This window comes from Rhinoraja longicauda, chromosome 30 (assembly GCF_053455715.1).
Source record: "Rhinoraja longicauda isolate Sanriku21f chromosome 30, sRhiLon1.1, whole genome shotgun sequence".
In the NCBI taxonomy this organism is placed as follows: Eukaryota; Metazoa; Chordata; class Chondrichthyes; order Rajiformes; family Arhynchobatidae; genus Rhinoraja; species Rhinoraja longicauda.
In genome coordinates, this window is record NC_135982.1 from 5,606,133 (window position 1) to 5,621,490 (window position 15,358).

Consider the following 15,358-nt stretch of genomic DNA (forward strand, 5'->3'; position numbering starts at 1 on the left):
TCCCCACACACTAGCACTATCCTACGTACACACTCTAGGGAACATTTGCAATGTTTACCGAAGCCAATTAACCTACAAACCTGCACGTCTTTGGAGTGTGGGAGGTAATCCACAGGGGAAACCCACGCGGTCACGGGGAGAACGTACAAACTTCGTACAGACAGCACCCATTGTCAGGATGGAACCCAGGTCTCTGGTGTGGTGAGGCATCAACTCTATGCCGCGCCACTGTGCTGCCCCACTGGGACATTAGAGTGGGCAGACGCGGGGTTTGCTTTGGAAAGATGCAGCGAGGTGCTCCCCTTTAGCTCTGTCAGCCATCCAAGCTGCAAGGAGCCTTGTAAAAGGCAGTGAGCACGATGATTTTTGTTCAACAGGCTGTTATCACTGAGTCGAGACTGGCCACGCTGTGTTAATGACATGGCAAGGATTATTCCTGGCAAAGTTACAAGCGTGTTCCATTTAAAACAGCTTTTCACCATTATACCGGGGATGCTGCTGGCTGTGGTTTCCCTGCTGCACTGAGGCATTGCTAGCAGTCGGAACAAAACCCCACCCCAGACACAGAAACATCTCAGGTGATGAAGACCCTCGCCTAATTGCAGCCCCATCGTTAATCATCTAAAATCGAGGGTGCTTAAGTTGAGTCAAGGCTATTGCATGTTATTCCAGCCTCACAAAACAGGAGCAGGAATCAGCCACAGAATGCTGGAGTAACTCAGCGGGTCAGGCAGCATTTCTGGAGAGAAGGAATGGGTGACGTTTCGGGTCGAGACACTTCTTCAGTCTGAATCTCCAGAGATGCTGCCTGACCCGCTGAGTTACTCCAGCATTTTGTGTCTACCTTCGATTTAAACCAGCATCTGCAGTTTTTTTTCCTACACATCGGCCACATGAAGTTGCGTTCACGTTCAATACGCTCAAGGATTCTGCCTCCGTCTCTCCATCAAACAATGACCCCAAGGCACCCCGCCCCTAACCTCCACCAACATTCGGGTGAAACCTTTTTCCCCAGCATTCTTAGATTTAGACTTTAGAGATACAGTGTGGAAACGGCCCTTTGGCCTACCGAGTCGGGGCCGACCAGCAGGTCACCCCGTACACTAACACTATTCAACACACTAGGGATAATTTACAATTTACAGGACCCAATGAACCTACACACCTGCACGTCTTTGGAGTGTGGGAGGAAACTGGAGACGCTGGAGGAAACCCACTCGGTCACCAGGGAGAACGTACAAACCCCGTACAGACAGCACCCATAGTCAGGATCGAACCTGGGTCTCTGGAGTTGCAAGGCAGCATATCTACCGCTGCACCACCGTGCTGCCCTGATTATCTCTCAGATAATCGTAACATATTCCCTCCCAAAGCTGTCCTTAATGCTCATCTTCAAAGCAAGACTTTAGTACAAACTTTAGTGCAAACTCCACCCACAGACAGCACCCGAGGTCGGGATCGACCCCAGGTCTCTGGCGCTGCGAGGCAGTGGCTGTACCAGCCGCGCCGCTGCGGTGCGAGCAGGTTTCCGCGCTGGTACAACAGCTGGACTCAAGGCCGCGTGTGGAAACGCCTGTGATCGGCGGTGAAAAGGTGTGTTGGCTCAGGGCCCAGTCGCTGTGGAGTCAACCCACGGGCAGGTCAACCTGCGGAAGGTGAAGCGCGGAAATCATTCCTGCTTTTTCCTCACTTGCAGGTTTTCCGGGAGTCAGCAGTGTGGGCACATTCACTGCGCCTATCAGTACCGGGAACACTACCATTGCCTGGACCCCGAGTGCAACTATCAGGTACGGCCTCAGTTTTAACATCACCTTCCTTTCACTCCCTCCTCTCTCAACTCTTCCCCGCAGCAAGGAACAGAAGCCTCTCCCCACTGCCCTCGCCCCATCTACATGAAGAATTGCACGAGGGGATTAAACATAGAAAATACTGCAAGTGCTAGAAATGATTTCACCCTTGCTCATTGTTTCAATGCTTAGTTTAACTTGGATTCATCACCTTGTGACGATCATAGAGTCATACAGCGTGGAAATTGGCTCATCGGCCCAACTTGCCCACACTGACCAACATGCCCCATCTACACTAGTCCCACCTGCCTGCATTTGGCCCATATCTCTCCATACCTGTCCTGTCCATATTACCTGTCAAAACATTACAATAGTCCCTGCCTCAACTACTTCCTCTGACAGCTCGTTCCATGCACCAACCACCCTTTGTGTGAAAAAGTTACCCCTCAGGTTCCTATTAAATCTTTCCCCCTTCTCCTTCGACCCATGTCCTCTGGTTCTTGATTCCCCTACTCTGGGCAAGAGACTCTGTGCGTCTACCCGTTCTATTCCTCTCTTGATTTCATACACCTATATAAGATCACCCCTCATCCTCCTGCACTCCAAGGAATAGAGTCCCAACCTGCTCAACCTCTCCCAATAGCTCAGGCCCTCGAGTCCTGGCAACATCCTCGTGAATCTTGTCTGTTCCCTTTCCAGCTTGACAACATCTTTCCTTTAACATGGTGTCCAGAATTTAACACATTACTCTAAATGGGGCCTCACCAGGTTATTGACATGCAAAATGACATAAGAAAGAGAATGGTGAAAAGATTCAGCAGGTCAGATGGAATCTGTGAAGAGTGTGAACATTTCAGGTTCAAAAAACAAGACAAAATGCTGGAGTAACTCAATGGGCCAGACAGCATCTCTGCAGAAAGGGAATAGGTGACGTTTTGGGTCGAGATCCTTCATCCTTGAACATTTCAGATGATTAATTAACATCAGGATGAAGAAAAGTTAGGAATTAAACGACATAATTTGCGAGGAAAGGTGGAGGGATTGGGGAAATAAATGTGTGGTTGGGTTAAAGGCGGCATAGGTTGGAGGGCAGGAATGGTAGTGGTGCCAAGTGGCAGAGGTTTGTGTGTGAGGGGGAAGTGCAAATAGGAGGTGATGAATGAATTCTGAACCCACTTTGGTCTACTGTGCATGGGGTTAACTTTAGGTTGGCTGAACAAGAGGGTGGGATACTTCCAGGTTTATGTTAATGTAGTCTCTGGAAAGGGTAGCATTGGCAGCAGTCTAAGTGAGATTTACCAGGCCTCGATTGAAAGGTTGTCTTATCTAGAGGGGCTTGACATTTTGGACTGCATTCCTTAAATGTAGAAGAATAAGGGATGAACTTATTCAAACATAGAAGATGCTGAGGAAGCTTGACTGTGTAGACTTTTAGTTTGGCTTGGATTGGATTTGTTTGGTTTAGTTGAGTTTAGTTTAGTTTAGTTCTGTTCGGTTTAGTTTAGATTGGTTTTGTTTAATTTAGTTTGGTTTAGGATAGAGATACAGCATGGAAACAGGCCCTTCGGCCCACCAAGTCCAAGCCGACCATCGATCACCCATTCACACTAGTTCTATGTTATCCCACTTTCTCATCCACTCCCTACACACCAGGGGCAATTTACAGAAGCCAATTAGCCTACAAACCCGCTTGTGTTTGGGATGTGGGAGGAAACCAGAGCACCCGGAGGAAACCCACGCGGTCATAGGGAGAACGTGCAAACTCCACACAGACAGCACCCTAGGTCAGGATTGAACCCGGATCCCTGGTGCTGTGAGGCAGCAGCTCTGCCAGCTCTGCGGTCTGTATTCCTTGACTGTAGAAGAAGGAGGGATGAACTGATTCAAACAAAAAAGATCCTGGCATAACGTGACAGAGTGATATTGCGATGTTTTCACTCGTGGGAAAATGAAAGATTTAATTATAAATAAGGGGCCGGTGCAAATATGTCTTCTTTCAGAGTGTAGTGCATTTCTGGAATTGTCTGCCTTTGAAGAAGGCCTGTCTTACAGCACCAGAGACCCGGGTACGATCCTGACCTTGGGTGCTGTCTTACAGTGTTTGTACATTGTCCATGTGACCGCGTGGGTTTTCTCTGAGTGCTCTGGTTTCCTCACGTTTTCCAAAGACGTGCAGGTTCGTAGGTAATTTGGGTGCTGTAAATTATTCCTAGTGTCGGATACAATGAGTAATCAGGTGATTGTTGGTCGGCGTGGTTGGTGGGCCGAAGGACTTGTTTCCTCACTGTATCTCAAAAACGAAATAGCGGAGGCCAGAACATTAATACGTTTAGGGTGGAGAGAGTTAAATATTGGAAGAAAGGGGTGGGGGGAATTTGGAACGACCTGCCAGTGGAGGTAGTTGAGGCAGGGACAATCACGACATTTAAGAAGCAATTAGACAGGTACATGGATAGGACACATTTAGGGGGATATGGGCCAAATGCAGGCTAGTGGGACTAGTGTAGATAGGACATGTTGGTCGGTGTTGGGATGAAGGGTCTGTTTTCACACTGTTTGACTCAATGACTCTATCCGGGAATTGAAGGCAATGGGGAACTGGCAAAGTGTAAGAGATGAAGCCGGTAAGAATCAGCCATGGTCGTATTGACCAGCGGTGCAGGCCAGAGGTGGCCTACGCCTGCTCCTATGTTCTTGACTTCTTGTATGTGTTAAGAGGAGATAATGGAGAGAGAGCACTGAACCACTGTACCACCTGCTCACTGGGAACTAACCTTTAGAGATACAGCGCAGTATCAGGCCCTTTGGCCCTCTGAGTCCGCACCGACCAGCGATCATCCCGTACACTAGCACTATCCCACACACTAGTGACAACTTACAATTTTACCGAAGCCAATTTACCTACCAACCTGTGGTAGAATGTGGGAGGAAACCGGAGCATCCGGAGAAAACCCACGCAGGTCACCGGGAGAAAGTGCAAACTCCATACAGACAGCACCTGTAGTCAGAATCAAACCCGGATCTGTGGCACTGTGAGGCAGCAGGTCTACCCGCTGCACCACTGTGCGCGCCCCAGTGTCAATGGTGCTGTTTCCAGTGCTCTATTTACACTTCCATTTAACTATTTTTTCCTTAAAGTACTTAACATTTTTGTGTGAACAGACTAAATTAATCAATTTCTTTAAAAAAAGGTGCAAACCAGATTTAGCTCCTGTAATATCTTGCAGCTTTTATTTATTGTTGATGATAGTACTGTGATTTTTTTCACATGGGGGCTTTCTCGACCCATTAAAAATCATTGCGTTTGGAGCCAGCTGGCTCAGCCTCATATTTACTGTTGCCAGCGTCAGTCCCACCATCTGTTGCCATTTTAGCTCAGCACCCTTCCTTGCCAGGCAGACTGAATTAAAAAGAATTAAACATTGACTACATTCTCCAGCAGGAACAAAGTTAAATATGCAACAAGATTATCACATCTTTAGTCCAACAGCACCGTGAACCTATCTCCTTCTGAAGAAGGGTCTTAACCCGAAACGTCGCCCATTCCTTCTCTCCAGAGATGCTGCCTGACCTGCTGAGTTACTCCAGTATTTTGCGTCTACCTTCGGTTTAAACCAGCATCTGCAGTTCTGTCCTACACATTCCTTCTCTTCCACCCTCTCTCTATCTCTTTCCCATTCCATTTCTCTCACATTTTTTTAGCCCTTCTTCTATTTTTCTCTTCCGTTCCCTCTATTTCGTTCCCTCTCTATTTCTCTATCATGTTCTCTTGCCTTCTCGCATCATTTCTCCCTCTCTCATCCCTTCATCCTCTAACATTGTCTTCTATCTCTTAATCCTATCCTCACCAATTTTAGTTTTAGTTTAGAGGTACAGCGCGGAAACAGGCACATCGGCCCATCCGAGTGATCCCCGCACACCAACACTATCCTACACACACTAGGGACAATTTATAATTTTACAGAAGCCAATTAACCTACAAACCTGTATTTCTTTGGAGTGTGGGGGAAACCCCACATGGTCACTGGGAGAATGTATAAACTCCGTACAGACAGCACCCGTAGTCAGAATCAAACCCAGGTCTTTGGCGCTGCAAGGCAGCAACTCTAACGCTGCGCCCCCGAATTCTTTGTCCTTCGAGGATTCAACAACGTCGATGCCTAATCTGTTTTTTTGCATTTGTTCTTTCGACCCCTCTCCCATTCTCTCCATCCTCCCGTATTGTCCCCCTGTTCCCTTTGCCCTGTTCAACACACTGTGTTTCTTGTCCTACCTCCCTCTCTCATTCTGTCTATTTCAAGATCCCTCTCACCTTCAATCTCTCTGTCTCTCTCGCTCTGTCTCTCTCCATCTTCCTCTGCCCTACACTGGAACCTCTCTATGCCTTTGACTCCTCTTACCTCTCTAGTCTGACAGAAATGGCAAATGTCTCCTCACCATGCTTTGAGCGAGCTTGCATTCCATGCAGAGTTGAAGTTGACCCCTGATTTTGCACTTGAAAAAAACACTCCCTGCCCTTTTTTATGGGATCCATTTCATCGCATGAATGACACTGGTGAATCTCAAAACTGAAACCAAATCAAGTTACGCAGTGGATCAGCAATTCTCCTTGACAACACTAAATCCACAGTGATAAAATGCCAAACTCTATTTAATTGGACTGAATGTGTGATAGAATGTAAGATAATAGTGTTTCCTGTTGATCCTAGTAACACATTTTAATTGACTTCCAAGTCACCGTTTCAGTGAGGCTTGGCTCCTGTCCCCAGGGGGTAGAGGGAAACATCGAAGGCAACTCTCCATCTAGTGTGCTGAATCACCTTTGATTTTAAGAGGCCGGTGGGCACTTGTTGGGCTTGGTTGTCGCAGGAGCAGTGTAGAGGGAGTGGGAGGTCAGGAAGGATACAGCAGGGGATGTATATTATTGGGAGGGGAGAGGCGTAAAGAGGTTGACCTTTAATCACAAGGAGCGCGCAGGAGAATGCAAGGACAGGCACTTCAGCATTGAAAGGCGCTCTACAGGATGAGGCTGGGATAAGGGCTACTTGGGAGGCTTTCACTTCCAATTCGTCCAATTCTGGTCCCAGTATTACGGAGGATGGGTATAGAGGGATATGGGCCAAACGAAGGCAGGTGGAACCAGTGTAGGTGGGGCATGTTGGTTAGCGTGGGCAAGTTGGGTCGAAGGACCTGTTTCAATGCTGTATGACTCAGCGACTCCATGACTACCATGACCCCTGGGTTTGAGACGCTTGGTCTCTGAGGATTGGGTCAGCCTGGTGTTAGGAAGGGTTGGCTCATTTCTAGGGACCCACTCTCAGAATGAATGGGCCAGTTTCAGCAACTCAGAGGGGAGAGGCCAGCAGTACAAGTCAGTCTCGGAACAGGGTTTCATTGATACCCATGAATGGGGATCACTGGCATAGCCAGACAGCAGACTGAGCCACCATCTTAGGGGGACTGTACAATTTAAGGCCCCAGTCACGGAAGGACTAGATGAGGCTGGAAAATTTATGTGGCCGCAGCCAGCTCCTCCAGCACCATTATGGACACCGACCTTTTACTCCTCAACTCCATCACTTTTAATAAACTGAATTCTGAATGCTCGGTACCCCGGTAGAATAAATCCACCCTTTGTCCTGAACTCTGAATTGCCAACCAGTAACTTCACCACTTCTGCTGACATTCACACTAAATCCCTGGGTGTGGATTTGTTTCAAGGTCACATCTTGCTGTCCTTCCCATCGCTCCAACTGTCCTTCCCATCGCTTCAATGGTGCTTCCCATTGTTACGACTGTTCTTATCACCAGAATTGTTCCTCTCACTGGCCGCTGGGAAGGACATTCACAAACTCACTGAAATACATCTACAAGTCTAAGCCGTAAAGCAGTGAGATGTGAACAACTGAGGGTTTTCAGCAATGTGTCAGGGTGAGGCCTGGAAGTCCGTGTAAGGCCTGGGGGTGAGGGTGATTGTGAGGCCTGGTGTCATTGTAAGGCCTGGAGTCTCCATGAAGTCTGGCAGTGAGGATGAGGCCTGGAGTCAGCTTAAAGCTTGGAAGACAGGATGAGGCCTGATAGCGTGTGAGAACTGGGAGTGAGTGTAAGGCCTGGCAGTGAGGGTGAGGCCTGGAGTCAGTGTAAGGCCTGGAGTCTCCATGAGGCCTGTGAGTAAGTGTGGGCATGGGAGTGAGGGTGGGGCCTGGGACATAGGGTGAGGCCTAGGAGTGAGGGTGAGGCCTAGGAGTAAGGGAGTCAACACAAGGCAGGAGTCAACACAAGGCAGGGTGAGGCCTGGGAGATCGTTTGAACCCTGAATCCCCACGAGACCCCAGGAATACCAGAACATGGCGGAAGGGAACACGTGTTTGAGAGTGACGGGGACTGAAAGAAACGCAACTTTAGCGAAGGATTGAAATTCAATGAATCAATACATGAAGATTGAAACAGACTTTAAATTATGAAAACATTAACAGCAGTTAAGCTTTCACAAGCAAACTGTTATGACATCGGGGAAGCACTTAGAAAGATATAAAATTTCATTTAATAGCTGATAGTTGCTTCTCTTCCCCATCAACGGGTATAAACAGGGCTTGTAAAGGGAGTTTAGTGTTTCTGCTGGAGTCTCTGTGAACCAGTTGCCGCTCAGAGTCGCCGGCAGGGTTAGGCTCAGAGCTCAGTTACAGAGGCAGAGGGAGCAACCTCTGGATTCCGGGATCTCTGCTATTCCCGGAAAAATGGGCGCTCAATCCAGGAAAAATGTCGGAATGAATAACATGACCTCAACCAGAGCAGAACGTTTCAGGAACGGTTGAAGAGTAAAGAATGTAGCATTGCCCCAACTGGAGTCCATCACCCACCCTCCACACACCCAACCAATTGTGGACTTCCTTGTCATGAACTGCAGCTTTACTGAGGAGAATGTTGGTTCCGCTCCGTCATTTGTGTTCACCAGGATTGACCGAGACCTAGAGACACTATTCACTGGAGACACAAGGAACTGCAGGTGCTGGCTTACAAAAAAAGTCACAAAGTGTTGGAGTAACTCAACGGGTCGGGCAGCATCTCTGGAGAACATGGATAGGTGTCGTTTCGGGTCGGGACCCTTCTGCAGTCCGATTGAGGTGGGGGTGGGTGGGGAGAAAGCTGGAAGTCTGGCAAGTGATAGGTGGATACAGATGAGGGGAGCTTTGATAGGTGGATATCTGCATTCACTACAGTTTGGAAGAACATAGAAGATAGAATGTTACAACACGGGAAGAGGCCCTTCAGCCCACAATGTCTGTGCTGTACATGATTCCAGAGTAATCTAATCCCATCTGCCTGCAGGTGATCCATTTCCATCCTTTACCTTCATGTTTTAGGTTTAAATGCTTCTTTAAACTCACCACCATATCCGTGACCCACTCCCCCCCCCCCCTCCCATCCCACACCCTCAAGTAGTGAATTCTAGGTACCCACCACTATCAGTGTAAAATAAATTGCCCTCACATCTCCTTTACACTTTCCCCTTTCACCTTAAAGTTATGCGCTCTAGTGTTGGACATTTCCAGCCCGAGGACAAAGGTTCTGACTGTCTAACCTATCTACGCCTCTCCTAATTTTGTGTACTCTTATCAGGTCAAGTATGAATGGAATACGTGGCATGTTTTCCCGAAGCTCCAAGGAAAACAATCCACGTTTGTCCAACCTCCCCTGACAGCTAATATCCCGTAATCCAGGCACCATCCTGGATGTCTCATCCTCTTCTGCATCCTCTCCAAGACCTCCACGTCCTTCCCGCAAACAACTAGTACTCCAATACTCCAGATGCATAATCAAAGTTTAATAAAGCTGCAACATGGCTTCCTGACTTTTATAACGGCCCAATTAAGAGGAAATTTTGTTTGAATTGTACAAAACTCTGACAGGGGGGGTGGGGGTTGCAGGGATGGCTAGCGAGGTCTGGAACTCGGGTGATGGTCTTGGGATACATTTCAGACTGAGATGAGTTCACCTTCATCCCACAAGGGTTGTCAACCTGTGGAACTCTCTACCACAAAATGGATGCTAAGTGATGGAATAGATTGCTGCCACAAAGGACATTGGGTGATGTGAGGTTGATGGTTTTGAAGTGGAGGACCGGCTCTGTTGGTATGGAAGAGTGCAGCAGGCTCTAAGGGCAACATGGCACCCCCTGCCCCAGTTTTCTATGCTCCTATCGACAAGATAAGGCCTGTAATGGTGACTGAACCAGACCCAAGGAGAATACTGCCTGCATGATCAGGCAGGATGATATTCCAGTGCTAGGAGCAGCAAGTCTTTACTTTAGACTTTAGAGATTCAGCGTGGAAACAGGCCCTTCAACACACCGTCGATGCCAACCAACAATCCTACGCACTAGGGATTTACTGTTTCTACCGAAGATAATTAACCTACAAACCTGTACGTCTTTGGAGTGTGGGGGGAATCCGGAGCACCATGTTTGGGTCTGTCCTTTACTGTAAAACAGAATCTCCGGCCTCTCTCTCCCCCTGGGATGGTGCTGTGCACAGTTTGGCTGCTGTGTTTCCAACGTCATCACATTGCAAGAGTTCAGGGTTGGCGTTGACCGCTGGTGGTGCCAGGGAGGCCAGCCCTTGCCCAGCCGGTGCCCGCTGCCTGACCGTTCTGTTCTCTCGACAGAGGTTCACCAGTAAACAGGACGTGATCCGACACTACAACATGCACAAGAAGAGGGATAACTCCCTGCAGCACGGCTTCATGCGCTTCAGCCCCCTGGATGACTGCAGCATCTACTACCACGGCTGCCATCTCAACGGCAAGAGCACCCACTACCACTGCATGCAGGTAACCCTCCACTGCTCCCCCCTGCAGCCTGCACCCCTCCACCCCGCCCCGGCTCAACGGTATGGGGATAGACCCCCATCGTCACTACACTCGGGGTCTGGCCGCACAGCACCCACACTACGTTAGTCAGCACGGCCTTGACCAACAGAGACATAACCAGCAGTGACATAACCAGCAGCGCTATAACTAGAGAACCATAACTAGCAGAGACATAATTAGCAGACATAACTAGCAGAACTATAACTAGAGAGCCATAACCAGCAGCGACATTACCAGCAGCGTTATAACTAGAGAACCATAACTAGCAGACATAACTAACAGAGACATAACTACCAGACATAACCAGCAGGAACAACCAGCAGAAGCATAAATAGAGAACCATAACTAGCAGAGACATAATTAGCAGACATAACTAGCAGAACTATAACTGGAGAGCCATAACCAGCAGCGACATTACCAGCAGACATAACTAGAGAAGCATAAGTAGCAGAGACATAACTAGCAGACATAACTCGAGAAGCATAACTAGCAGAAACATAACTAGCAGAGACATAACTCCAAAGACGTACAGGTATGTAGGTTAATTGGCTGGGTAAATGTAAAAATTGTCCCTAGTGGGTGTAGGATAGTGTTAATGTACGGGGATCACTGGGCGGCACGGACTTGGAGGGCCGAAAAGGCCTGTTTCCGGCTGTATGTATATGATATGATATGATAACTAGCAGACATAACTAGACAACCATAACTAGCAGAAACATAACTAGCAGAGACATAACTAGCAGACATAACTAGCAGAGACATAACTAGCAGCCATAACTAGAGAACCATAACTAGCAGAGACATAACTAGCAGAGACATAACTAGCAAAACTATAACTAATGAGCTGCAACTAGCAGAGATATAACCAGCAGGACTTTAACTAGCAGATACATAACTAGCAGAACTATAACTAGAGAGCAATAACTAGCAGAGACAACCAGCAGAACTCTAACTAGCAGAGACATAACCAGCAGTAATCTAACTAGCAGGGCCATAATTGGCAAATTAATCCAGGCAGCATTTTGGTGCACTTAATTTAATTTTGGTACTCAAATGAAGGCAGAGAATAGGCCAAAGGGGGAATTTCTTTTAGAACAGCTAAAATCATGTTTGTGTCGTGCTTGCTGTACTTGAGGCAAGGCTGCGTCTCTTGTCAGATCTTCGGACCTTCACAATCACAGTCCTATGTTTTCTTCTCTGTAAACTTTTTTTCCTGACTAATGCATCTTGCATGAATGAAGTATTTTGAAGTGTGTTCACATGAAAAATAGCAAAGGTACGGATGATTTGCACACACCAAGATCACACACACACACAATGAGCTATGTTGACTGAGGATCAATATTAGTCCAGACTCTCCAATAGGCATTTTTATAACGCAATGAGAACTCCCATGTCCATATGAGTTCCAATATAATGTTCTCAAAGATGATGCCTCTGGTGATGTAGAGCTCCCTCTGAACCACACTGGAGTGTCAACCTTCTGACTCAGAGACAAGACACATGGATAGACAACTTTGAACTAGGAGTGGGTCACTTGTCTAGCTGAGCCTGCTTTACTGTTTAATAAAACAATAATGGGGCAGCACTATCTGCCTCACTGCACCAGAGACTGGGTTCCATCCTAACCACAAGTGCTGTCCGTACGGAGGATGCTAGGAGGCTGCAGAGTGACTTGGATAGATTAGGCGAGTGGGCAAATGCATGGCAGATGCAATATAATGTGGATAAATGTGAGGTTATCCACTTTGGCGGCAAGAACAGGAAAGCAGAGTATTACCTGAATGGTGGCCAATTAGGAAAAGGGGAGATGCAACGTGACTTGGGTGTCATGGTGCACCAGTCATTGAAAGCAAGCGTGCAGGTGCAGCAGGCAGTGAAGAGAGCGAATGGTATGTTAGCATTCATAGCAAGAGGATTTGAGTATAGGAGCAGGGAGGTTCTGCTGCAGTTGTACAGGGCCTTGGTGAGACCGCACCTGGAGTATTGTGTACAATTTTGGTCTCCTAATCTGAGGAAAGACATTCTAGCTTTAGAGGGAGTACAGAGAAGGTTCACCAGATTGATCCCTGGGATGGCAGGACTTTCATATGAAGAAAGACTGGATAGACTAGGCTTATACTCGCTGGAATTTAGAAGATTGAGGGGGGATCTTATAGAAACATATAAAATTCTTAAGGGGTTGGAGAGGCTAGATGCGGGAAGATTGTTCCCGATGACCGAGATGAGAAAACATTTCTTCACACAGAGAGTGGTAAGTCTGTGGAATTCTCTGCCACAGAAGGTAGTTGAGGCCAGTTCATTGGCTATATTTAAGAGGGAGTTAGATGTGGCCCTTGTGGCTAAAGGGATCAGGGGGTATGGAGAGAAGGCAGGTACAGGTTACTGAGCTGGATGATCAGCCATGATCATATTGAATGGCGGTGCAGGCTCGAAGGGCCGAATGGCCTACTCCTGCACCTATTTTCTATGTTTCTATGCACGTTCTCCCGTGACCGTGTGGGTTTTCTCCGGGTGCTCCAGTTTCCTCCCACACTCCAAAAACGTGCAGGTTTGTAGGTTAATTGGCTTCTGTAAATTGTCCCTAGTGTGCAGGATAGTGCTAGTGTATAGGGTGATCACTGTTTGGCTTGGACTCGACGGGCCAAAGAGCCTGTTTCCATGCCGTACCTCTAAAGTGTAAAGTCTAAAGAAAATCATGGCTGGTCTGATTCCACAATCCCACCTCCCCCAGGTAACCTTTTATCTCCTTAATCGTTATATATCCATCTCCCTGTGCCTTCAAAAACTATCCAAAGATTCTGCTTCCACTGCCCTTTGTGGAAAAGATTCATGAGCACCTAGGAGAAAAATCCATTTCATCTCTGTCTCATTATACGGGCAAACAATCCACTCCACATCCACACCATTGAGGTCTTTAAGCCGTTTCTAAATCTCCTTTCAGTCCTCTAAACCCCAGCAAAAACAAGTTCAGCCTGTCCTACCATTCCTCACAGGATGTTCATAAGTCATAGGAGAAGAATTCGGCCATTCGGCCCATCAAGTCTACTCCACCATTCAATCATGGCTGATCGAACTTTCCCTCTCAACCCCATTCTTCTGCCTTCTCCCCACCCTTACTAATCAAGAACGTATTAATCTCTGCTTTAGAAATAACCAATGACCTGGCCTCCGCAAACGTCCCACCAGGTGTAAGTCTAGTAAGCGACTCGACCCGAAACGCCACCTATCCAATCATGTTTTCCAGAGATGCTGCCTGACCCGCTGGGTTACTCCTGATCGTTGTGTCTTTTTATAAGTCTGGTAAACCTTCTCTGAACTGGTTCCAGCACATTAACGTCCTTCCTTAAACAAGGAGACTAATACTGTAGGTGGTAGACCAAGTGTGGCCTCACCAGTGTCTTATATAACTGGTACATAACCACACTGCTCTCTAACTCAATTCCTCCCAAGATAAACAATACCATTCTGTTAGCTTTCCTAACTTTCTGCAGCTTTCTGTGAAGCATTGGCAACTTCACCAGGATCCTCCCGATCTCAAGAGGCATAACGTCATGACGTTATACAGCACAGAACCAGGCCCTTCAGCCCATCATGTCCAAGCTGACCATTCTGCCCACTTACACCAACCCTGTTATCATATCATATCATATCATATATATACAGCCGGAAACAGGCCTTTTCGGCCCTCCAAGTCCGTGCCGCCCAGTGATCCCCGTACATTAACACTATCCTACACCCACTAGGGACAATTTTTACATTTACCCAGCCAATTAACCTACATACCTGTTGGCCTTCATTAATTTCCTATCTTTCCATGCAATGTCTATTCAAGTTTCAAGTATTCAAGTACAGTATTTAGTGTGCCACAGTGGCGTAATGGTAGATCTGCTGCCTTACAACTCCTGAGACCCGGGTTCGATCCTCACTACGTGTGCTGTCTGTACGGAGTTTGTACATTCTCCCCGTGACCTGTGTGGGTTTTCTCCAGGTGCTCCGGTTTCCTCCCACACTCCAAGACGTGCAGATTTGGAGGTTAATTGGCTTCGGTAAATTTGTAAGTTGTCCCAAGTGGGTAGGATAGTGTTAGTTAGTGTTAGCGGAGTGATCGCTGGTCAGCGTGGACTCGATGGGCTGAAGGGCCTGCTTCCATGCTGCATCTGTAAAGTCTAATGTTCCTGCCTTTTTCACCCAGAGCGTTGTGAATTTGTGGAATTCTCTGCCACAGAGGGCAGTGGAGGCCAAATCACTGGATGGATTTAAGAGAAACATAGAAACATAGAAAATAGGTGCAGGAGGAGGCCATTTGGCCCTTCGAGCCATTCATTGTGATCATGGCTGATCATCCACAACCAATAACCCGTGCCTGCCTTCTCCCCATATCCCTTGATTCCACTAGCCCCTAGAGCTCTATCTAACTCTCTCTTAAATCCATCCAGTGATTTGGCCTTCACTGCCCTCTGTGGCAGAGAATTCCACAAAGAGAGTTCGATAGAGCTCTGGGGGCTAGTGGAATCAAGGGATATGGGGAGAAGTTGAGCACAGGTTACTGATTGTGGACGATCAGCCACGATCACAATGAATGATGGTGCTGGCTCAAAGGGCCGAAAGGCCTCCTCCTGCACCTATTTTTGATGTTTCTATGTCTAAATGCCTTGTAAACATGGTGATTGTGTCTGATTCCACCACCTCCTCTGGCAGAG

The 15,358-nt window shown here is 47.5% G+C and overlaps 1 protein-coding gene across 1 annotated transcript in view; it reads left to right on the forward strand.

Annotated features, from left to right (window-relative positions):
• The window catches only part of casz1 (castor zinc finger 1), a 112,576-nt gene that overhangs the window by 44,656 nt on the left and 52,562 nt on the right, over positions 1-15,358 (forward strand). The window contains exons 5-6 of the mRNA XM_078425025.1: positions 1,697-1,787; positions 10,452-10,616. Of these exons, the coding sequence (XP_078281151.1) occupies positions 1,697-1,787; positions 10,452-10,616 (256 nt within the window). The remainder of the gene's footprint in view (positions 1-1,696; positions 1,788-10,451; positions 10,617-15,358) is intronic.